Genomic DNA, 24890 nt, shown 5'->3' on the forward strand with positions numbered 1-24890 from the left:
AGAGGAAGACCTGACAGCGACTGCTGTTCTCTAGCTCTGGGATGTCCTGTTCCTCACCCTCCCTTACCCTAATATGTCTGAAGAAATCCTCAGCCTTCAAGACTGTTCTCAGAAATCTGATCCCCCTGACTGGGTGTGTGTGTTTGTGTGTTAATTACTCCTTAATACTCTATCAAACTTCTTATCCTGTGTTTGTCTGCATCCCTACTCCAACAGGTGTAGGGACCTGGTCTCAATCTCATCCATCTGTCTGGGATCTAGCAGATGAGGTGGCTCATGGTAGATCATCCTTTTTTTTTTTTTTACTATATTATTGAATGGCCCGGGACAATTTGTCATATTATGGCATTTAAAAGGAAACCAAAGATCTACCCTTCAGGAGCTCCTGTTCACTTATTTTCCAAGAAAATGTCTACTTACAACATCATATGCATATCATATATTTTAGAATTCATATTTATTTTAAATGGATCAATACCTTAATAGAGTTTTTTTTTTCTTTCTTTCTGAGGACATAATTTAAATAATGAGACCTAAAGTGATTTTCATTTCTGTAAAAGCTGATGGAACAGGTGAATTTTCAATTCAGCTAAATGGTACTTCCCCCACCCCTGCCTTATATTTCACCCCCACAAGCAACTGACAGTTCACCTGTGGAAGCACAATGAGGCTCTGGAGGGGCTGGAGAATGGGATCAAGAGCTCCTGGCGGCTGGAGAACTTGTGTAGAGACTTCGAGCTGCAGAAGGTATGCTACCTGCCGCTCAACACCTTCCTCCTGCGGCCGCTGCACCGGCTCGTGCACTACAAGCAGATCCTGGAGCGGCTGTGCAAGCACCACCCGCCCAGCCACGCCGACTTCAGGGACTGCCGAGGTGAGGGCTGCTGCTGAGTAGAAGCTGCGGGGAACCCATTACCAGACTGGCCCCTGGCAGGGAGGGGCTTCCTCGGGGAAACAGTTCTGTTGACGCTGTGCCCTAGTTTTCTTCATCACACAGGGCAGGCAGCACTCTTTAATATCAGGTTATAGATTTCCTATTAAATCTTGATCTTTCTGCAAAGAAGCTGTAGATCACTGTAACCAAAATTTTCCTTTCCCTTTCCCCTTTAATGCCAGGTGGTTTAACAGGAAGATCTTGAGGATGCTCCACTGAAAGAGGAGCCCTTAAGGAAGCTTCCCTGCACCCACACAGTTGAAATTCACCTTTGTATTTGGACTTGCCATGGCGGATGGCTCCTAATACTATTGGTTCATTGCTGCTGCATGTGTGTAACGTGCTCTTCAATATGCATATGAGGAGTGGGTTTATCTCATCTCACAAACTGGGACCAGAGTGGCTATAAGTAACCTGCCTACAATTGGGGGGTGCATTTGGAACCTAAGCCCAGAACCCATGTTTGTGACTTCTCCACCCACTCTCTCATGACAGTAGTAACCACTCTCACTGGCTCAGCAACTGGGCCAGGTACCTTGCTAACATTGACTCTCCACTTCGTCAAGAACCCCTTGAGATAAGAATTACCCCGTTTTATAGCTTAGGAAACTGAGTTTCCAAGGGGTTAAATGTCACTCAGTTAGTAAGAGGTCACAGCTGATATTCCAGACCTACTTTTCCCATTGTCCCACGCATCCTCCTTTGGCACCTGAGTTACCCTGTCCCACATGGTGTGTGGTTTGTCGGTACCTGCCTTCTGACCAGAAGCCCCTTGAGAGCAAGGCTCTGAGGCCTGTTGCTGGGTTCCTGGCACTCTGCAGCCAGGGCTGTACAGAGTAGGCCTTCCAGCAGTGTCTCCTGAACTGACTGGATGAATCTGCCCACCCCTTAGCTTGTCAAGGCCCTTATCTCTTGCCTGAAGGATTACAAACACCTCCCATCTCTCAAGCCACCAGTTGTCTTTACTAAAATGCATCCCTTGCAACTGGTTCCCTCTGGATACAATCTAAACTCTTCATGATCAGGCCCCCATCCAGTCTCCTGTACAGTAAATATGTACTGAGCATCTGCCATGTGCTCACTGTATGAGAAAGGATAGGATGGGTGTGGCCCTGCCTTCTCAGAACCCACAGTCCAGCGAGTACCCAGCAGGTTCCTGGGCCATGACTGATGCTGTGACCCAGCTGTGACTGGGGAGGGCACCATGCAACAGGAGTCCGGTGTGGGGCCATCAGATTCAGCCTTGGGGAACTTAAGGAAGAGTTTCTCAAGAAAAGATATCTAAGTTTAAAGTATAAAGAAGAGTTTTCCTAGTTGAGTTCCCAATAGAGTTGGGAACAGCATGTACCAGTCCCAAGGGGACAGAGGTGATGGAACATTTCAGAAAGTGAAAGTACTTTTGTGTGGCTGGAGTGTGGAACACAAAGAGGTAGAAAAAGATGGGACTAGAAAAGTAAACAGGGATCAGATCCCACAGCATCTTAACAGCTCTGCAAGATCTTAACCTCACAGCAAAGGGAAGCCAAGAAGGATTTTAAGGAGGGAATTGGGGGGATCGGGCTTGTTCTAGAAAGATCACTCTTGGTACCTAGAATATATAAAGGACAATATATAGGACAACAGAAGATTTGGTAAAGTCATTAGAACATTGGCAATTCATGGAAGCGGCAGAGAAATGACTAAATGACATGGTTGGCTAGAGATCATCATCTTTAAAACAAGCTTCACTGCCTTATGTCTCCACGGCTGCGTGTATTCTGTTCCCTTCTATTTGAAGTCACAACTGCCACCTCCTATTCCTTTCCTGGCAAAATCCTCCCAATCCTTTTAGCTTCAGCTTCAGCTTGACCTCTGAGTATGAGCTGACTTTGCCCACCGTGTCCTATTACATTGGCACTACCAGTTGCAACCAGTTGGTTGTACCTGCCTGAGATAACCCCAGGGCTACTCCCAGCTCAGAGGACTTTCTGAGGGTGAGGAATATATTTGGTTTTGCATGTCCTGTTCTTGGCTGATTGGCCCAGTTTGTTTTTTGCTATTTTTCTTAAGAGTCTCCAACAGGAATAGTCTTCCTTGAAAATTAAATGGGGATAAATTTATTACTTAGCTTAGAAAAAAACATAAGGGGACATTATTTTAGAAAGGTTGGGGAGCCCAGGTGTGTCTGAGCGTGAGGGATCAGAGCAGCAGTAACTGTTCTGAGCATACCCTGTTCCGTGAGCACCTGGGGGCATGGGGGCATCTTTTCCTTTACCCACCCCACCAAGCATCTGGTGCATGGTGTTTATTGAACCAAATTGGATGATGATTCCTGAAGATTGAGTAAGCCCCAAGGTTTATCACTAAGGCTACGAAAAGCATTCTGTGATAAGACGGGAAGCATTAAATTTGCATCCCTGGGGAGAAAGCAAGAAAATAAAACTAAATGCTTTACTTCTAAAGTTGAAATACTAGGGTCAGTGGGATGGGAGGATGGTGTTAATCACCAATCTGAAAATTGAAATTCACTTTGCAAGTATTTCTTGCTTTTCTTGCCAAAATGAGAACCTCTCACAAAAGGATCCCTCCTTTACCCCAGACTTTTCTGTGGCCAGTTTGTACTCACCATGCTCAGTTCTTTCCAGGTAACAGGAGAGAGAAGAAAATCCCTACCCTGGGTACAAAATTCAATACATTCTTCTTATCCTGCTTCTTTCCCCTCCATGCCAACAAGTTATTCTAATTGAAGGACAGATGCATGCCTTGAAGCGACCCTTGAATGGGTCGCTCACATTTGCCAGATGCCTTTCGGAAGCTAAAGTAAAGCAAATACATAATTTTTATCATAGAGAAATAGCAGTATTGTCACTGGAAAGCCACCTTCTACAATAACATGGCCGCTAAAGGATATTACTCTCAAAAGTTGAGCTTAAAAATGTTGGGGAAAAAGACCCTTGTCTACCATTAACACTGCAGAGTTTTTGCATCTTTTTCCTTCATTAGCTGCTTTGGCAGAAATTACTGAAATGGTGGCCCAGCTTCACGGTACAATGATCAAGATGGAGAATTTCCAGAAGCTGCATGAACTCAAGAAAGATCTGATTGGCATTGACAATCTTGTGATTCCAGGAAGGGTAAGCAAAAGTGGTCTCTGTATATGTTTAAGATAAAGCCAGAAAAGTGACATTTAAGTGACTTAAATCTGAACCTTTTGCATACAAGTAGTTCTAAATCAAAATGTCCTCATTCTGAAATGTCTTCCTTCCAGAAACAAGACAATTGGGAAAACATAGTGAACATTACTGTGCCATTCAAAATTATTAAATTAGAAGGAGCTAAAGCAATCCCTGACCTCATATTCTGCTTTTTTTCCTTATTGGTTGACTTGCCTATTTGCTTTTTCTCTGCCCATATTCCAGAGGGGATTTGAGATAGCTTTATTTTAATTTTTAAAAATTAGCTAATTGAAAATATAAGATTAAGTTAAAAGAAATGGGTAAAATGATTATATAAAGCCTGAAGAGAAGTTAATGCATGAAAGCAAACTGTAAATTTCTATTCAAGTATAATAGGTATTTTTAAAGGTGTAATTTTCTATACATAATTTGATTTTTTTATTGTAAAATATAACATATTTACAAAAAAGCAGTAATTTTCAAAGAACACTTCACCAAGTGTACTTGTACTTAAAGAACAGATTCAGAGTTTCTTATGATTACCATTCCACTATTTTAGGTTTTTCCTTCTAGCTGCTCCAAAACACTGGAGGTTGGCAGAAATATGAATATAGTGATTCAATAGTCATACTCTTATTAAATCCTATTTTCTCTGTTATAACTCCTCTTCCTTTGATCCTTCTCCCAATCTCTAGGGATTGCTAGGCAATGCGCATTCTGACTTTTTCATGTTGAGAGAGGGTGCTGACACTAAAGGATGGGGAATGTAATTAGTTGATAATCTTGAAGAGTCCCTCTGGGTTTCAGGATTTACCTGGCCCAGGAACCCCCTGGAAATGATAGGTTTCAGGAAAGCAAACTTAGTGCATGATTATAGTCTCAGTTTGAGCCCTATGGTTTCAGTTCTTAAGAGTTAACAGGAGTAATATTGGTTGGGGTTTAACAAACTGTGGCAATTAGCACTATCTAACCAAAGTTTATATAAGAGTAGCCTCCAGAATAGCCATTTGCTTCTATCTGATTTCTCTTAGCTCTTTTCCCCATTTTGGTCAGGAAGGCATTGTTGTTCCCACAGTGCCAGGGCTGAAATCATGCCTGGGAGTCACACCCCACATTGTCAGGGAGAATTTCACCCCTGAATGTCATGTGCCATGTAGGAAGAGAGGAATGATTTTCCTTGCAGAGTTCAGCTTTGAGAGAGAGAGAAGCCACATCTGAGCAACAAAAGAGGTTTCCTGGAAGCAACTCTTAGGTCTCTTAGGTCTCGTTATAGGTAATCTAAGATTATAAGGGCAAGCCTTAAAATCAAGGGTTTAGCCTATTTTCCTGAGAGTCCTCAATGGTTGAGAGGGTACCCAAGGTTTCCCAGATGTGAAAATTTAATAATTTTTTTTCCTTTTGGGCCCTCAAAGGATTCTAGCAATACTTTTTAATTATCAGCACACCATAGTCTGGGATGTCTCTGGGTATTGCATTAATCTGTGCAGAATTACAAAGCCTTGTTTCTGTTCTGGACTTCAGGAGTGTGGGTTGTTTAAATGAGCTATCCAGTTAGGTTGATTTATATTGTGGGTTACAGAAAATTTAGGTTTGAGACATAATAAACCTCTCTGCCTTTGGTCTCATACAGTAGGTGAAGGTCTTACCATTTTTTACCTTATATATAACTTAATTTTAATTAGAAATTAAAATGACATTTTAGCCAGAAAACAATTATGGAAGTAGAAGTTCATTTGTGCTATTAACCTTTGCCTTACCAGCACCTTTCACTAGACACAGGTCACTCACAATGAAACAGGGCCTCATTGCAAAAACATGCTTCTTTGAGGCCAATGGGTATATAAAAAAATACAGCATAGCTTGAATTTTTCAATTTCCCTTCCTAGGAAATAGCCATCGTCCAGGAATCAAAAATATTGTTCAGTTGCTACACCTTACCAAATCTGTCTATAGGATCTTTGTCCCCCGTGGCCATTTCAAACCATATACCACCTGGATTCAGAAGATGATTTCAGCCTCTTTGATCTCCTGCAGACCCACCTTAACCTTCAGAAAAATATCCTGTATGTCAGAGGCTTTTGTCTTATCTGACAGGTAGCTGCCCTGGAAATTGTTAATTTATCTAACTTAGAAAAGGTGAGGGAACCTCCCTGTATATTTGGGTATTTCTGTCAGGAAAGGAAAGCCTAATTATAAAACTGACTGGAAAACAAATTGTGAAAGGTTGTCAGAATCATTAGGTGGCAAGAGCTGGGTGGAAATTGAAGCTGGGATTTGCTTCAACTCTGCTGGTGAGGATTTCTGCAGACACAGCACAGCAACCAGTTTCCCCCATTTGTGGGCCCCTTAGAGAAACCTTGTGGAATCAGTGCAATATTCTCTTAATTTTGAATATTAATTAGTTTCAAGTCAACCTGGAATGAAATGGGAAGGAGGGATCTGAGGCCCTCAGAGGAGGAGGGTTCTAAGAGCACTCCCCATACCACGGCTAGCTGATTGTCATTAATGATGCAATTTATCGACTAGCTTAATGGGTAGAAGGAAGTTCTGGTAGATTTTTCTACACACAGAATTTGAAAAAACAGAACAGGTAAGTTTAGCACTGCCCACTCAGCCACCTGTAGTCCAGCTCCTGACATACCTCTCAGGCACAATTTGGCACAACCTTCTGCTCCATCAGACTGAAATGGTGTAGGGCCCGAAAGCAGGATTTTCCCCTGAGGCAAAGAGGCTCCAGTACACTTTGGCCTGAGCCAGACTCTTGGAGGATGTTTTCCTGTCTGGTCCGTTGTGCCTGAGAAAGAGTTTCCCTGGACTGGCCTTCAAGATTACAAGGAGGGTATTATTTTTAATTAAACAGAACGGAAAGGAAGAGAGGACTAGAAGGGGGATCATTTTGGTTAAAATGTAGAGGCCTTTGGATTTCCCTCCAGAAAGCAGCAGCTTGAGCTTAAGGGTATTATGGGTGCTACTTTTTAGAGTTGCTTTGTTCTTTGAACACTGGCTGGGATCCTTGTCCTGTCCTCGCCATGATGGGGGCCCTAGAGGGCCTGGAGGTTCAGTGCACAGGTATTGGGCTTAGAATGGTCTGAGTGTGATTCCCAGCTCCACTGCATCCAGTGGCTTGACTCTGAGTACTTCTTCCTCTTCTGTTACAGGGAGTCGGTGGTACTATCTGCCCCTGAGGTTCCTTGGGGAGGAAAGAACTTGTGCATAGAAAGGGCTTAGCATGGTGCTGGGCATAGCAAGCATTCAGTAAATAGTAAATGTAGTAGATAGAGTCAGGTGTCAACTTTGCCAGGTGATGGTGTCCAGTACTGTTGCTGTGGACTTAAACCATCAGCATGTGAATTTCATTATGGCTGCTTACATCTGTGGTTGACTAAGGGGAGTGCCTTCAGCAATGAATGTGGCTTAAAAGGAAGAGTCAGAAGAGAGTGGCTCAGACCTAGACGTTTGGAGACACACAGGGAACTGCCCTGGGGAAAACCATTTAAGCCCAGAAGCTGGGAGAGAAGGCCAGCAGATATCATCGTGTGCCTTCCCATGCGACAGAGAAAGCCAGAGGAAAGCCAGCTGCCCTTCCTCTGAAGAACTGTAAATTTGTAACCAAATAAATCCCCTTTATAAAAGTCAGCCCATTTCTGGTGTATTGCATTCTAGCAGCCTTATCGCAAACTAAAACAGTAACTATGGTTGCTATAATTTTTAACATGCATGAAAGGGGCCCTAATGTGAGGAAGTTGAAATCTCTGGGTTTATGCAGACTTGCATGTTCTCAGCAACGTCTCTTGGTTTGTTTTCTCCTCAGGAGTTTATCCGCCTGGGCAGCCTCAGCAAGCTCTCTGGGAAGGGGCTACAGCAGCGCATGTTTTTCCTGGTAAGTGTTGAGAACTGTCTGTCCTCACTGTGACCTGGTGAAATATGGTACCATGGGGCACGCATGGGGCCGAGCCTCAGCCTCCCAAGAAGGGGACCTGGAAGGCAGGAGGAGCAATCAAAGTTGATCAGACTTGAGTTGTTGAGATGAATGAATTATAATGAAAGATCTTTTAAAACATACCAACTATATATATTGGCTTCAAGTGGAGTCCCTTTCATCTCGGCTGTGCTTCCCCTTGCTTCTCTAGTTCAATGACGTCTTGCTGTATACCAGCCGAGGGTTGACAGCCTCCAACCAGTTCAAGGTCCATGGGCAGCTCCCCCTCTATGGGATGACTGTGAGTATGCAGTGAGGGTATGGAATTGAGGCCTCTGCCTCTGGGCTTCCTTTAGGATGCTGGGCAGGCAAAAGGGAGTGTGAGCCCCTTATACTGGACTGTGAGGACAGAAAGGGGGACAAACAACAAGGAACTGATAGAATCACAGCCCTCATCATTATCTGAGAATCCTGGACTTAAGGACTGTCCACTCTCCAGTCTCCCTGCTCTGTTAAACAGACCCTTTCACCTAAAGAAAGGGCCTTCTTGGGGCTCTCTGGAAGGAGCTTTGGGATCATTGCTCCTTCTGCACATGGAATCCATGTGCGCTAGAATCAAGTTGTGCAGCAAGTTGAGTCAATCATGGTAAGAGACTGGGCTGTGTTGTGTGGTTTTACCTCTCACTGCCCAGGACCTTGCCTCGGGGGCCCTGGGAGACTAGGATCACATACACATGGAACACCAGAGCCCAGTGAACTAGAACCAGAGTGGCCTCGGTGGCTACCCCAGGATATATTAGTTTTCTCCATTCTGTAATGCCTTAGTCAGCAGGTGCATGCGATCAGGCCCCGGCATATACCATTGTTCTTATCGGTGGGTAGGTAGAAGGTGGTTTATGTGTGTTGACCTTTCTTTCCTTTTTCCAATTTTGGTTTTTCGGACTTAGAGCTCCTCTCCCTCTGCACAGGCTCCCATTCTCTGAGCCCTGCTCAGTTTTATGGCCCCGTAGCCAGTTCAGTGAACAGTTGAAAAAATAAATCGTGTCTTACTCACTGTTTGGTATTAACGCTGTGATCCCTTGTCCGTCTGGCAGATAGAGGAGAGTGAAGATGAGTGGGGTGTGCCATACTGCCTCACACTCCGGGGCCAGCGGCAGCCCATCGTTGTGGCCGCCAGGTAACTCAGGAGCTCAGCCCCTCACCTGCTTACTGTCCTCCTTGCTGTTGTCTGAAACCTAACAACGACCTCTGTCTTCAGTTCTCAGTCCGAGATGGAAAAGTGGGCCGAGGACATTCAGATGGCAATTGATTTGGCAGAAAAAAACAGTGGCCCCGCCCCAGAGTTACTGGCCAGCAGCCCCCCTGACAACAGTGAGTGTGGCGATGGGAGGGAAGCTTTACTCCCTGCAGCTAACTTTACAAGGAGTCACCTGGGCAGGAGGCAGAAGGGAAGGATACATCTCCAACTTCACAGTGGGATAGCCTTGCATTGCATTTAAAATCAAATTATTATTTGGACCTCTTAACCATTTTGTGTTCAGAGGTAAAAATCAAGGAACTTCCTTTTTCTAAAAGTGAAACCTTCAAACAGTATGAGGGCAGAGCAGGGAGTCATCTTATTCAAGCCAGCACTGGCGCTCGTGTACAGGAAATCAGTGTCTAGCAGATGCCCTACAGAGCCAGGGATGCATTTCTCAGGGGCGGTCTTGGACTGGCAGGGACTGCTGTTAGATTTTCACATGGGAGCTGCCTGCCCTGAGTGCCACTGCCCTTCCTTCCTCAGTCCCTCAGAGGACATCATGGACAGGTTCTCTTTCCCACTGAGGAAAAATATGAAGTGCTATTCTTTGCCTGCACCTTGCAGAGTCCCCTGATGAAGCCACAGCTGCTGACCAGGAGTCTGAGGACGACCTTAGTGCATCACGCACCTCACTGGAGCGCCAGCCTCCTCACCGTGGCAACACCATGGTGCATGTGTGCTGGCATCGCAACACCAGCGTTTCCATGGTGGACTTCAGCATCGCCGTGGAGGTACAGCTGTGGGGGGGTGCAACTCTGTCCCCTGCATGGCTGCTGCTTTGCCCAGCCATGCCCTGTCTTCCAGGGTTAGCAGTCATCCACACTCAGTTCTATTCCATTGCTCCATATGTCTGTCCTTGTGATGGTGCCATACTATTTTGATTCTTGTAGCTTTGTAATAAGTTTTGAAACTGGGGATAATGAGTACTCCAGCTTTGTTCTTTTTCAAGATAGTTTTGGCTATATGGGGTCCCTTATCTCTCATATGTATTTAATGATTAACTTTTCATATCTGGGGGAGAAAGCTTTGGGAATTATGATTTGGATTACATTAAGTCTGTAGATCATTTTGGGTAGTGCTGACATCTTAATATTAAGTTTTCAGTCTGTTAGCACAGAATATCTTTCCATTTATTTAGGTCTTCAATTTCTTTCAATAGTGATTTATAGATTTCTGCATAAAGATTTCTTCCTGGGTTAAATTTATACCTAGACATTTTATTCTCCTAGTTATTATAAAAGGAGTTATTTTCTTGATTCCTTTGTTGGATTGTTCATTCCTGGGGTACTGAAGTACTACTGTTTTTTTTATATTGATCTTGTTCCTGGGCCACTTTGTTAATTCATTTATTAGCTCTAGTAATTTTTTGTAGATTCTTCTGAATATTTTATACATAGACTCATGTCATTGTGAATAAGGAGTTTTCCTTCTTTCTTTCCAATTTATTTGCCTTTTATTTCTTTTTCTTGCCTAATTGCTCTGGCTAAGCACTTCCAGTACAATGTTGAATAATAATGGTGATAGCAGGCATCCTTGTCTTGTTCCTGATCCTAGGGAGAAAACGTTTGGTTCTACACTCTTCTATGATGTTAGCTGTGGATTTTTCATATATATTCTTTATCATGTTGAAGAAATTCCCTTCTATTTCTATTTCTGTTTCTCTGAGTGCTTTTATCAGAAAAGGGTTCGGGATTTTGTCAAATGCCTTTTCTGCATCAAGATGAGATCATGTGGTGTTTTTTATCTTTCATTCTGTTGCTGTGGTGTGTTACGCATTGATTTTTTTTTGTTTTAAAGCACCATTGTATACCTAGGATAAATCTCACTTCATTATGGTATATAATTTTTTTTAATGTGCTGTTGTATTTAGTTTACAGGCATTTTGTTGAGGATTTTTGCATCTATATTTACAGGAGATATTGGTCTGTAATTGTCTCTTCTTGTGATATCTCTGTCTAGCATTGGTATTAGGATGTTCCTAGCATCATAAATTAATTAGGAAGTCTTCCTTTCCTCTTCAGTTTTCTGTAAATGACTGAAAAGAATTGTTAATTCTTCTCTGAATGTTTGGTAAAATTTACTTGTGAAGTCATCTGGTCTTAGACATTTCTTTGTTGGGAGGTTTTTGGTTGCTGATTCAATCCCTTTACTTGCTATTCAATCCCTTTACTTGTTGTCTGTTGAGAGTTTCTATTTCTTCTTAAGTCAAAGTAAGTAAGTAAAAGTAATTTATGTGTTTCTAAGAATTTGTCCATTTCATCTAGGAATGAAATGTTAAATTTGGTGGCATATAATTATAATATCCTCTTATCATCCTTTTAATTTCTGTTCTATTGGCAGTAACCACCTTCCACCTTTCATTTCTGATTTTTATTTGCTGCCTCTTTCTTTGTCAGTTGTAGATAAAGGCTGGTCAATTTTGTTGATCTATTCAAAGAACCAACTTTTGGTTTCATTGATTCTCACTTATTTTCTGTTTATTTGTCTATGCTCTAATCCTTGTTATTTCCTCCTTTCTGCTCACTTTGGCTTGGGCTTGCTTCCCTTTTTCTAGTTAGGTTCCTGGTTTGAGATCTTTCTTCTTTATAATGGAAACATTTAGAGCTATAACTTATTTCCCTCTCATTACTGCCTTTGCTGCATTCCATAAGTTTTGGTATATTGTATTCTCATTTACATTCATCTCAAAATATATCCTTCTTTCCCTTATGTTTTCTTCTTTGATTCATTGGTGTAAGAGTGTGTTAATTTCTATGTATTTGTGAATTCTCCATTTCTCTCAGTTATTGATTTCTAGCTTCACCCACTGTGGTCAGAGAAGATAGTTTTATAATATCAACCTTTGAAAATTTGAGACATACTCTGCTGTTGTTAGATGTAATGCTGTGTGTGTTTACTGGATTTAGTTTGTAGTATTGCTGAAGTCCTCTATTTCCTTACTGATCTTCTGTCTAGATGTTCTATCCATTATTGAAAGCAGTGTATTCATGTCTCCTAATATTAATGTAGAATTTTTAGAAGGTCTGTTTCTCTCTTCAAGTCTGTCAGTGTTTGCCTCATATTTTGGTGCTGTTGTTTAGTAACATACATGTTTATGGTCATTATATCTTGATGAATTGACCCTTTTCTCAATATAAAGTACCCTTCCTTCTTTGTCTCTTTAAGTTTTTTACTTTAAGTTCATTCTGTCTGATATTATTTAATCAACCCCCATGCTCTTACTGTGTGAAATATTTTTTTCTCATCCTTTCACTTTCAACCTCTGAATTTAAGGTGAGTCTTTTATAAACAGCATGTAATTGGGTCATGCTTTTTATCCATATGCCAATCTCTGCCTTTTGACTAGAGAGTTTGATCCATTTATATTTAAAACAACAAGTGATAATGCAGGACTTCTGTTCTGCCATTTTACTCTTTGGTTTTTGTAAGTTTTATACCTTTTTCTTTCCCTCAATTCTTCCATTGTTGTTTATTTTTCTATTAGTTGAGCTTTTGTAGTGAGCCCTCTGTTTTTTCAGTATTTTGTTTCTGGTTACCATGAGGCTTAATTAACATTCTAAATCTATAACAATCCTGTTTGGTTTCATACCTACTTAACTTCAATGGCATATACAAACTATATTCCTACACCTCTCCGTCCCAACACCTTGATGTTAGGTCTGGTCACATATTTATACATTGAGTCCAAAACCACCGATTTATCATTACTTTTCATTCATCTACTGTTTAGATCCTGTAGGAGGTAAAAAGGGGAGTTACGAACCAAAAATACAATAGCACTGGTATTTGTCTTTACTGGAGCTCTTTATTTCTTCATGTAGTTCCTATCTATTGTCTACTGTCCTTTTCTTTCAACATTCTTGTAGGACTGGTCTAGTGGTTATGAACCTCCTTCTGCTTTTATTTATCTGAGATTGTCTTAATCTCTCATTTTTTGAGTTTTACTAGATTTAGAATTCTTAGGTGGCAATTTGTCAGCACTTTAAATATGCCATCCTACTGCTTTCTTTCTTCCTTCCATGGTTTCTGAAATTGGTTCTTAATCTTATTGAGACTCCCTTGTATGTGACACTTTGCTTTTCCCATTCAGCAGTTTGATTATAATGTCTCAATGTGCTCCTGTTAGGGGTTTATTGTGTTTCTTGGGTGTCTATATTCATTTTTTGTTAAATTTGAGAGGTTTTCAGTCATTATTTCTTTAAATAATCTCTCTGCCCCCCTTTTTTCCCTTTCCTTCTGGGAATCCCACAATGCATATATTGGTATGTTTAATAGTGTCTCACAGGCCTGTTTGACTCCATTCATTTTTCTTCAACTTCACCTTTTTTCTTTTTCTTCCTCAGACTGAATGATTTCAACTGTTTATCTTTAAGTCCCCTGAGTCACTGCTCTGCTAGCTCCAGTCTGCTGTGGAATCCCTCTACCAAATTTTTTATATCTCTAGCTCTTCATCCCTGTTTGGTTCCTTTCATAATTTCTATCTCTCTCTGTTTATGTATCATTTTCCTAATGTTCTTTATTTATTTATTTATTTTATTAATTAAAAAAATTAACAAAACATTTAGAAATCATTCCATTCTACATGTACAATCAGTAATTCTTAATATCATCATATAGTTGCATATTCATCATTTCTTAGTACATTTGCATCGATTTAGAAAAAGAAATAAAAAGACAACAGAGTAAGAATTAAAACGATAATAGAGAAAAAAAAAGCCTATACCTCACATGCAGCTTCATTCAATGTTTTAACATAATTGCATTACAATTAGGTAGTATTGTGCTGTCCATTTCTGAGTTTTTATATCCAGTCCTGTTGCACAGTCTGTATCCCTTCAGCTCCTATTACCCCTTCTCTTTTTTTTTTTTTAATTAACGGAAAAAATGAAATTAACCCAACATTTAGAAATCATACCATTCTACATATGCAATCAGTAATTCTTAACATCATCACATAGTTGCATGATCATCGTTTCTTAGTACATTTGCATCAGTTTAGAAGAACTAGCAACACAACCGAAAAAGATATAGAATGTTAATATAGAGAAAAAAATAAAAGTAACAATAGTAAAAACAAAACAAAACAAAACAAAACAAAAACCTATAGCTCAGATGCAGCTTCATTCAGTGTTTTAACATGATTACTTTACAATTAGGTATTATTGTGCTGTCCATTTTTGAGTTTTTGTATCTAGTCCTGTTGCACAGTCTGTATCCCTTCAGCTCCAATTGCCCATCATCTTACCCTGTTTCTACCTCCTGCTGGACTCTGTTACCAATGACATATTCCAAATTTATTCTCGAATGTCCGTTCACATCAGTGGGACCATACAGTATTTGTCCTTTAGTTTTTGGCTAGACTCACTCAGCATAATGTTCTCTAGGTCCATCCATGTTATTACATGCTTCATAAGTTTATCCTGTCTTAAAGCTGCATAATATTCCATCGTATGTATATACCACAGTTTGTTTAGCCACTCGTCTGTTGATGGACATTTTGGCTGTTTCCATCTCTTTGCAATTGTAAATAACGCTGCTATAAACATTGGTGTGCAAATGTCCGTTTGTGTCTTTGCCCTTAAGTCCTTTGAGTAGATTCCCAGCAATGGTATTGCTGGGTCATATGGCAATTCTATATTCAGTTTTTTGAGGAACCGCCAAACTGCCTTCCACAGTGGTTGCACCATTTGACATTCCCACCAACAGTGGATAAGTGTGCCTCTTTCTCCGCATCCTCTCCAGCACTTGTCATTTTCTGTTTTGTTGATAATGGCCATTCTGGTGGGTGTGAGATGATATCTCATTGTGGTTTTGATTTGCATTTCTCTAATGGCCAGGGACATTGAGCATCTCTTCATGTGCCTTTTGGCCATTTGTATTTCCTCTTCTGATAGGTGTCTGTTCAAGTCTTTTTCCCATTTTGTAACTGGTTTGGCTGTCTTTTTGTTGTTGTTGAGCTGAACAATCTCTTTATAAATTCTGGATACTAGACCTTTATCTGATATGTCGTTTCCAAATATTGTCTCCCATTGTGTAGGCTGTCTTTCTACTTTCTTGATGAAGTTCTTTGATGCACAAAAGTGTTTAGTTTTGAGGAGCTCCCATTTATTTATTTCCTTCTTCAGTGTTCTTGCTTTAGGTTTAAGGTCCATAAAACTGCCTCCAGTTGTAAGATTCATAAGATGTCTCCCAACATTTTCCTCTGTTTTATAGTCTTAGACCTAATGTTTAGATCTTTGATCCATTTTGAGTTAACTTTTGTATAGGGTGTGAGACATGGGTCTTCTTTCATTCTTTTGCATATGGATATCCAGTTCTCTAGGCACCATTTATTGAAGAGACTGTTCTGTCCCAGGTGAGGTGGCCTGACTGCCTTATCAAAGATCAAATGTCCATAGATGAGAGTGTCTATATCTGAGCACTCTATTCGATTCCATTCTTCAATATATCTATCTTTATGCAAATACCATGCTGTTTTGACCACTGTGGCTTCATAATATGCCTTAAAGTCAGGCAGCGCGAGACCTCCAGCTTTGTTTTTTTCCTTAAGATGTTTTTAGCAATTCGGGGCACCCTGCCCTTCCAGATAAATTTGCTTATTGGTTTTTCTATTTCTGAAAAATAAGTTGTTGGAATTTTGATTGGTATTGCATTGAATCTGTAAATCAATTTAGGTAGGATTGACATCTTAACTATATTTAGTCTTCCAATCCATGAACACGTATGCCCTTCCATCTATTTAGGTCTTCTGTGATTTCTTTTAACAGTTTTTTGTAGTTTTCTTTATATAGGTTTTTTGTCTCTTTAAATTTATTCCTAGGTATTTTATTCTTTTAGTTGCAATTGTAAATGGGATTCGTTTCTTGATTTCCCCCTCAGCTTGTTCATTACTAGTGTATAGAAATGCTACAGATTTTTGAATGTTGATCTTGTAACCTGTTACTTTGCTGTACTCATTTATTAGCTCTAGTAGTTTTGTTGTGTGTTTTTCCGGGTTTTTGACGTATAGTATCATATCGTCTGCAAACAGTGAGAGTTTTACTTCTTCCTTTCCAATTTTGATGCCTTGTATTTCTTTTTCCTGTCTAATTGCTCTGGCTAGAACCTCCAGCACAATGTTGAATAATAGTGGTGATAGTGGACATCCTTGTCTTGTTCCTGATCTTACGGGGAAAGTTTTCAATTTTTCCGCATTGCGGATGATATTAGCTGTGGGTTTTTCATATATTCCCTCTATCATTTTAAGGAAGTTCCCTTGTATTCCTATCCTTTGAAGTGTTTTCAACAGGAAAGGCTGTTGAATCTTGTCAAATGCCTTCTCTGCATCAATTGAGATGATCATGTGATTTTTCTGCTTTGATTTGTTGATATGGTGTATTACATTAATTGATTTTCTTATGTTGAACCATCCTTGCATACCTGGGATGAATCCTACTTGGTCATGATGTATAATTCTCTTAATGTGTTGTTGGATACGATTTGCTAGAATTTTATTGAGGATTTTTGCATCTATATTCATTAGAAAGATTGGTCTGTAGTTTTCTTTTTTTGTAATATCTTTGCCTGGTTTAGGTATGAGGGTGATGTTGGCTTCATAGAATGAATTAGGTAGTTTTCCCTCCACTTCGATTTTTTTGAAGAGTTTGAGGAGAGTTGGTACTAATTCTTTCTGGAATGTTTGGTAGAATTCACATGTGAAGCCATCTGGTCCTGGACTTTTCTTTTTAGGAAGCTTTTGAATGACTAATTCAATTTTTTTACTTGTGATTGGTTTGTTGAGGTCATCTATTTCTTCTTGAGTCAAAGTTGGTTGTTCATGCCTTTCTAGGAACTTGTCCATTTCATCTACATTGTTGTATTTATTAGCGTAAAGTTGTTCATAGTATCCTGTTATTACCTCCTTTATTTCTGTGGGGTCAGTGGTTATGTCTCCTCTTCCATTTCTGATCTTATTTATTTGCATCCTCTCTCTTCTTCTTTTTGTCAATCTTGATAGGGGCCCATCAATCTTATTGATTTTCTCATAGAACCAACTTCTGGTCTTATTGATTTTCTCTACTGTTTTCATATTTTCAATTTCATTTATTTCTGCTCTGATCTTTGTTATTTCTTTCCTTTTGCTTGCTTTGGGATTAGTTTGCTGTTCTTTCTCCAGTTCTTCCAATTGAACAGTTAATTCCTGCATTTTTGCCTTTTCTTCTTTTCTGATATAGGCATTTAGGGCAATAAATTTCCCTCTTAGCACTGCCTTTGCTGCATCCCATAAGTTTTGATATGTTGTGTTTTCATTTTCATTTGCCTCGAGGTATTTACTAATTTCTCTTGCAATTTCTTCTTTGACCCACTCGTTGTTTAAGAGTGTGTTGTTGAGCCTCCAGGTATTTGTGAATTTTCTGGCATCCCGCCTATTATTGATTTCCAACTTCATTCCTTTATGATCCGAGAAAGTGTTGTGTATGATTTCAATCTTTTTAAATTTGTTAAGACTTGCTTTGTGACCCAGCATATGGTCTATCTTTGAGAATGATCCATGAGCACTTGAGAAAAAGGTGTATCCTGCTGTTGTGGAATGTAATGTCCTATAAATGTCTGTTAAGTGTAGCTCCTTTATAGTAATATTCAGATTCTCTATTTCTTTATTGATCCTCTGTCTAGATGTTCTGTCCATTGATGAGAGTGGGGAATTGAAGTCTCCCACTATTATGGTATTTGTGTCTATTTCCCTTTTCAGTGTTTGCAGTGTATTCCTCACATATTTTGGGGCATTCTGGTTCGGTGCATAAATATTTATGATTGTTATGTCTTCTTGTTTAATTGTTCCTTTTATTAGTATATAGTGTCCTTCTTTGTCTCTTTTAACTGTTTTACATTTGAAGTCTAACTTGTTGGATATTAGTATAGCCACTCCTGCTCTTTTCTGGTTGTTATTTGCATGAAATATCTTTTCCCAACCTTTCACTTTCAACCTATGTTTATCTTTGGGTCTGAGATGTGTTTCCTGTAGACAGCATATAGAAGGATCCTGTTTTTTAATCCATTCTGCCATTCTATGTCTTTTGATTGGGGAATTCAGTCCATTAACATTTAGTGTTATTACTGTTTGGATAATATTTTCCTCTAACATTTTGCCTTTTGTATTATATATATCATATCTGACTTTCCTTCTTTCTACACTCTTCTCCATACCTCTCTCTTCTGTGTTTTCATTTCTGACTCTAGTGATCCCTTTAGTATTTCTTGCAGAGCTGGTCTCTTGGTCACAAATTCTCTCAGTGACTTTTTGTCTGAGAATGTTTTAATTTCTCCCTCATTTTTGAAGGACAATTTTGCTGGATATAGGAGTCTTGGTTGGCAGTTTTTCTCTTTTAGTAATTTAAATATATCATCCCACTGTCTTCTAGCCTCCGTGGTTTCTGCACATAGTCTTATTGGGTTTCCCTTGTATGTGATGGTTTATTTTTCTCTTGCTGCTTTCAAGATCCTCTCTTTCTCTTTGACCTCTGACATTCTAACTAGTAAGTGTCTTGAAGAACGCCTATTGGGGTCCAATCTCTTTGGGGTGCGCTGCACTTCTTGGATCTGTAATTTTAGGTCTTTCATAAGAGTTGGGAAATTTTCAGTGATAATTTCTTCCATTAGTTTTTCTCCTCCTTTTCCCTTCTCTTCTCCTTCTGGGACACCCACAACACGTATATTTGTGCGGTTCATATTGTCCTTGAGTTCCCTAATACCCTGTTCAAATTTTTCCATTTTTTTCCGATAGTTTCTGTTTGTTTTTGGAATTCAGATGTTCCATCCTCCAAATCACTAATTCTATCTTCTGTCTCTTTGAATCTATCATTGTAGGTATCCATTGTTTTTTCCATCTTTTCTACTTTGTCCTTCACTTCCATAAGTTCTGTGATTTGTTTTTTCAGTTTTTCTATTTCTTCTTTATGTTCAGCCCATGTCTTCTTCATGTACTCCCTCAATTTATCGATTTCGTTTTTGAAGAGGTTTTCCATTTCTGTTCGTATATTCAGTATTAGTTGTCTCAGCTCCTGTATCTCATTTGAACTATTGGTTTGTACCTTTGGGCCATATTTTCAATTTTTTGAGCATGATCCGTTATCTTCTGCTGGCGTCTGCACATTTTGACAGATTTCCCTGGGTGTTGGATCCAAAAGTTTGGAAGATTTTTCTGTGAAATCTCTGGGTTCTGTTTTTTTTTAATCCTGCCCAGTAGGTGGCGCTCATGGCACACATTTGTCTGCGGGTCCCACCAGTAAAAGGTGCTGTGGGTCCTTTAGCTTTGGAAAACTCTCGCCCTCCGGTAGGTTCGCTAGCCGAAGCAGCTTGGAAGAGTGCCAGCTGGCCCGGGGTCCGAACGCGGGGAGGGTCGCTGGCCGCCGCAGCCCAGGAAAGCGCCCGTCTGAATTTCCTAGTCGGCCCGGGGCGCCAAGCGTGGCGGGAGGGCGCCAGCCGCAGCCGCCCACCCGGGAGTATGCTCCGTTCCCGGGGAGTCACGGGTTTGGAAGGGGCCCCCCCCGTCATCGTTCTCCACGGCCTGGGGATTTCCGATCCAATTCTCTCAGTTGGTCTGGGGGGCCGCGTGTGGTGTGAGCGCCAGCCGCCACGGTTTGAGGGGACCGCCTGTCCAATTCTCCCAGCCGGCCCGGGAACGGGGAAGGGAGTGACTCTGGCCTCTTGCCGCCTCACCTGGTGAAGCCCGCGCCCTTCGGCGATCTCACCAGAGTGGGTTCTCTCAGCCAGCCAGCCGTTCCAGGATGGGGTACGCTGTCTTTTTTATCTCTGTCGTGGCTTTGGGAGCTGTTCTGTATTGTTTCTACTCCCCTAGTAGCTGTTCTGGAGGAGAAACTAAGATCCGCGCGTCTTACTAAGAGCCGCCATCTTCTCTGGAAGTCCCTCCTAATGTTCTTTAGTTCTCTATCCATGTTTGCCTTTAGCTCTTTGAGCTTGTTTTTTTTTTTTTTGTCATGGGCAGGCTCTGGGACTTGAACTCAGGTCTCCAGCATGGCAGGCGAGAACTCTGCCACTGAGCCACCGTTGCCCGCTCTGAGCATACATTTTTTTTTTACAGTCTCTGTCTGGCATGTTCCAGGTCTCCTCCACCTTGTGGATGGTTTCTAATACTTTAATCTCCCTTGACTGAGCTAACAGTTCCTGTTTCTTTGTTTATTTTGTTGAACCCTGAACATTTTAGTATTTTAATGTTCTATTGCTGGAATAGAGACACTGAGATCTGTTTTAGTTAGTGTTATGACAGATTTCTTTGAATGCAAGAAGCAAGAAATCTAAAGTTGCCAGAAATCCAAAAGGGTAAAAATGAGAATACTTTCCCAGTGTTTGCAAACTGGCCTGTGCAAGTATTCTTCTACTAAGCTTAGTCATACAGTTAGCTCAAAGCAAAAGGGTAGGGACCCCCCCATCTCTTCTGCGCATTTATCTTTTCCTCAGTGTACATTCCCTTTTACTCTGATATGAATATCCTCAGTCCCCAAGAACATTGTTTCCTCACAAATTGGTTGCTATACTGTATGCCCTATACCTGGTACTCCTTTGCTCCACGCAGCTGCAATTTCACTGTTTTCCTACAGTGTTCTGTGTGAGACTGTTAGTTCCCACTAGGTGCAGGGCAAATTCTGGGATGGCATATCCTGTAACACGTGTCCTTGTTCAGTCCTTCTGCCATCCCCCAAATAGGACAGACGTACATGTGCCCTAGTATGCACACAAATGTACTCACCAAGCTCCAGAACCAAGACCAGGGACCCACACCTTTGGAATGCAGGCTAGCTTCATGCTAATCTGGGGTGGGGGGGGGGATTCGGGTGGGGGATTCGGGTGGGGCCGACAAGGACACCAAGAGAGTCTACCATTTTTAAGTTAATTCAGCATTTGCCCTGTTACTGCAAACCTTTCTTTTCTGCAGCTTTGAGACAGATGTTTCTGCCATTTTATTCAAAGCATCTGTGGGAAGGTAGAACCCTGAGTGTATCATTCCACCATCTTGACTGGAGTCTTTGGGAAGTGTGGCTTTAAGGTGGCAGTAATGCAGGTCAAACACTCATGAAACTAGCTCATCTGTTACTCTGTAAATGACCCTTCCTTTCCATTCATCTCCTGGTCCCTAACGCATCGCTTCAACCTGCTGCCCATGGTGCACCTTCTGATGCCAGATGCCAACATGTTCCATGACTAGAAAACACTTATCCTCCTAGAGTCTTTGTTCTTATATTACGAGCGGAAGGAAGAAGCCCTTTCTACTCTTAACTTGTGCTCCTTTCTCAAAATTTTGTGCATAATTTCTCTCTTTTTCCAATTCTACCTCCTACAACTCGTGCAGGTACAATGAAAAATAGGGAAGCTTAGGGCAGTGTGAAGATCAGCTGAACTTGACAGAATGTTTGTAGACAAGCCAGTGGGAACTAGAGGTTTGTATGGAATGTGGATGTCTGATGTTGGGATAGCCAGTGTGAAGCTTCACCTGCAACAGTAGAGGAGGTGGGAAATGATGAGCGTTCTCTTTTAAGATTGGGGTTGAAAGAAAGTAGAAGACTGTAGATAGGTAGGAAGTTATTCAGCAGTTGGAGAGGATGGTATAAAGGGGCCCTGAATGCCAGTGATGAAGAGGAGGATGGAAGGAACAGCTATGAAAGGGAGAATCAGGGTTGGGGCTGAGCCAGGAAGAGGCAGTTGTAGAGAGGCTTCAGTCAGGGAAATTAGGAGCCATTAATGGCAACATGGAAATGGTGGTGTTACAGGTTCTACCTCTTTGATCCAGAACCAGCCAGATGCCCCAAGTGGAGACTAGGACAGGCTGGAGACAGGCTTAGTCATCCCCATTGACGGTTCAGCTTCTTGACAGCAGTGGGACCATGTGACATGGAAAGCCACGGAGAAGAGTTTCTATAGGGTTAGGACAGCTGTGGAGGCTACAGGACAATGGGGAACAAGGAAATACCAGTAGATATGATCATTAAAAAGCACCTAGTCCCTTCAAATTGCAGAGCCAGGACTATTTATTCAGAGCATTTACACCCCATTTTTTCCAGAAGGGATATAAGGTGGTTGGCAGAAATCAGAGTTCTAATGAAACTGCTGTGAAAAATGCTGGCCCTGGACTTTGGCTATTCAATAAAGTATGTGTGTATATATATACATACATATATATATACCACTCTGCTGGGCCTGCTTTTGTTACATAGTTGTGTATTAGAGAACTATATTTTGGACTCCATCTGAAGGAGTTGATTCAATACAAAAAATGCTGATTATGATGTCCTTGTCTACCCTTGTTGACTTCTGCCTACTCATACATGGTGCTGCAAAAGTGTTTAATCTGGCTGCTGCTGATACCTGATGTGGAGTTCAGAACACTCCATTTTCTTGTCCTTTTCAGCCAGGGGGTAAGGGTGGCAGCCAGTAGGTGTAATTGATGGTTGTAGCTGTTTCCATCTCCCCTTCCCCACTACACCCCCAGAGGATGGGGCCTGGGTATCCTCTCCCCACTGTGTTTGAAATGTCCCCCTTGGATCACTGATGCCCCTGCCTTGGGCCTCCAATCGCAGAGAAGGGCTATTTCTGCCAGGCTCTGTACTAATACTTCATTCACTCATTAACAAGGTGATTTACTGTTAATTTCCATCCCCCTCATCAGACTGTGAGCAACTCGAAGCCAGAGATACTGAAAAAAAACAACAAACTTTTCCAACACCTAGCAAAGGGGCCTAACTTAGATGGGTAGTTACTAATGCTTAATGGATTATTTCTAAGCTAATGAAAAAAAATACCAAAGAGATAAAATAAATATGCTTGACTTCCACAAAGGGGCCAGAAGAGCCCTAGGCTTGTCAAGAATGTTGACATGCCTTCCTACTGACCTTTTTCACTGCTGGAACTTCGAGGGGCTTGGGAGATTCAGTGTGGTCTCTGCCCAGCCCCCAAAACACTCTTCTAACCCAGGCCTTAGGAGAGCATAGGAGAAAAGGACTTAAGGACACCGCTGTGTTGGTGAGAGGAAATGGGGGGGGGGGGCGGGGGCAAGGGCTGTCCTACCTGATTCTGCTAGTCTTTAACCTATATGTCTTGGCACTGCACACAAGCGACCCCTCTCCAGGAGACAAGGACCAGGAAAGCATTCTGCTGAAAGCCAGTCAGTATAAAGGCCTCATGTTAGGAGTCTGTCCTTGCTCACTAGATGGCAGTCGAGAGCTGCGTAAGCGTGACTCGGGCTCCAGCAGCTCAGAATTGTCCAGGGGTGACAGGAACTAATCAAACCAGGCTCATACTAGATAAGGGTTTCTCCATCAGCCCATTTCTTTAAGCAGCAGATGTGCCTCAATCACAGGACGCATGTAAACTCGAACCCCATCACTGCTATGGCTTCTGGGGTCTGGTGCAGGCAGAGCATGTAACCCCAACACACAAAAAAAAGGAATCCTTTTCCAGAGGCTTCACTTGTACCCCCAGTTGCCACATTTCAGCATAGGCGCCCCTACTTGTGCTTCTTACCAGATTGCTTATATTTCAGAATCAGTTGTCTGGGAATCTGCTGAGGAAGTTCAAAAATAGCAACGGCTGGCAGAAGCTGTGGGTGGTGTTCACTAACTTCTGCCTGTTCTTCTACAAATCACACCAGGTAAGGGTGCCGACCGGGGCCCTGTACTTCGGAGGGGATACGAAATGTAGCGGGCCCCACTGGAGGAAGGGTGGGTATGGGACCTGGGCATCCTTAGGGACCCCTGTGCAGCCCCTCCCTTCCCCCAGGAGAAGGAAGCACTGTGCCCTTGAGCCACCCAGCCTACCACTGGCCTGCTGGGGAGGCCATATATATCACAGAAGCATGGCTCTCAGAGGCAAGGCTGACATGATCTGTTTGCTGAAGGGCCCCTTGTCTACTGGTCAGCAAGGGCATCAGGGAGGGGTGATTTAACTGACCGACCACAGCTCAGCCAGAACTCTCAGGCTGGACCATACTGCATGGGCAAAGGTTACTTTCCCTGTGCTCTGTGCTCTCCCAGGCCATGGGCCTGTGGGCACAGCCTTGGAGCCTCCAAGTGCTGGCTGAGAGGCCGGCAGTGGCGCTTACTGCCTGAGACCACCGTCCCTAAGCTGCCTTCTGTTCACCCTCTCCAGGACAATCACCCCCTCGCCAGCCTGCCTCTGCTGGGATACTCACTCACCATCCCCTCAGAATCTGAGAACATCCACAAAGACTATGTGTTCAAGTTGCATTTCAAGTCCCATGTGTACTACTTCAGGGCGGAAAGTGAATACACATTTGAAAGGTAGGTGTCCCCTTCTTTCCTAGGCACAGGTACCTGAGGGAAAAGGAGGTACTTCGAAGAAGTGGCTGAGTTAAAAAGGGTTTCCCAGCAGTGGCTACTTACACTGTAGACTTGGGTATTTATTTCAAACCAAGATGCGCTTCGTAACTCAAAACCCTGCCATTGCAAAGAATGAACTTATTTCAAGAGATCTGGGGTGGCCTTCTGTTTTCCTCACAGAAGCAAATGGAGCTATGTTCCTGAGTAATAGCATCAGTATTTAATTACCCTGCACGATGGTAGCATCATACAT

General features: G+C 41.9%; 1 protein-coding gene across 9 annotated transcripts in view; it reads left to right on the forward strand.

Annotated features, from left to right (window-relative positions):
* FARP1 (FERM, ARH/RhoGEF and pleckstrin domain protein 1) overlaps nt 1–24890 on the forward strand; it is a 356780-nt gene that overhangs the window by 328587 nt on the left and 3303 nt on the right. For all 9 annotated transcript variants that reach the window (XM_077158563.1, XM_077158564.1, XM_077158560.1 and 6 more), the window contains 9 exons: nt 637–874; nt 3917–4047; nt 7901–7969; nt 8220–8309; nt 9103–9185; nt 9267–9379; nt 9873–10039; nt 23842–23949; nt 24447–24598. In XM_077158563.1, coding sequence (XP_077014678.1) covers nt 637–874; nt 3917–4047; nt 7901–7969; nt 8220–8309; nt 9103–9185; nt 9267–9379; nt 9873–10039; nt 23842–23949; nt 24447–24598 — 1151 coding nt within the window. The remainder of the gene's footprint in view (nt 1–636; nt 875–3916; nt 4048–7900; nt 7970–8219; nt 8310–9102; nt 9186–9266; nt 9380–9872; nt 10040–23841; nt 23950–24446; nt 24599–24890) is intronic.

The sequence above is a fragment of the Tamandua tetradactyla genome, chromosome 4 (genome assembly GCF_023851605.1).
Source record: "Tamandua tetradactyla isolate mTamTet1 chromosome 4, mTamTet1.pri, whole genome shotgun sequence".
Lineage (NCBI taxonomy): Eukaryota > Metazoa > Chordata > Mammalia > Pilosa > Myrmecophagidae > Tamandua > Tamandua tetradactyla.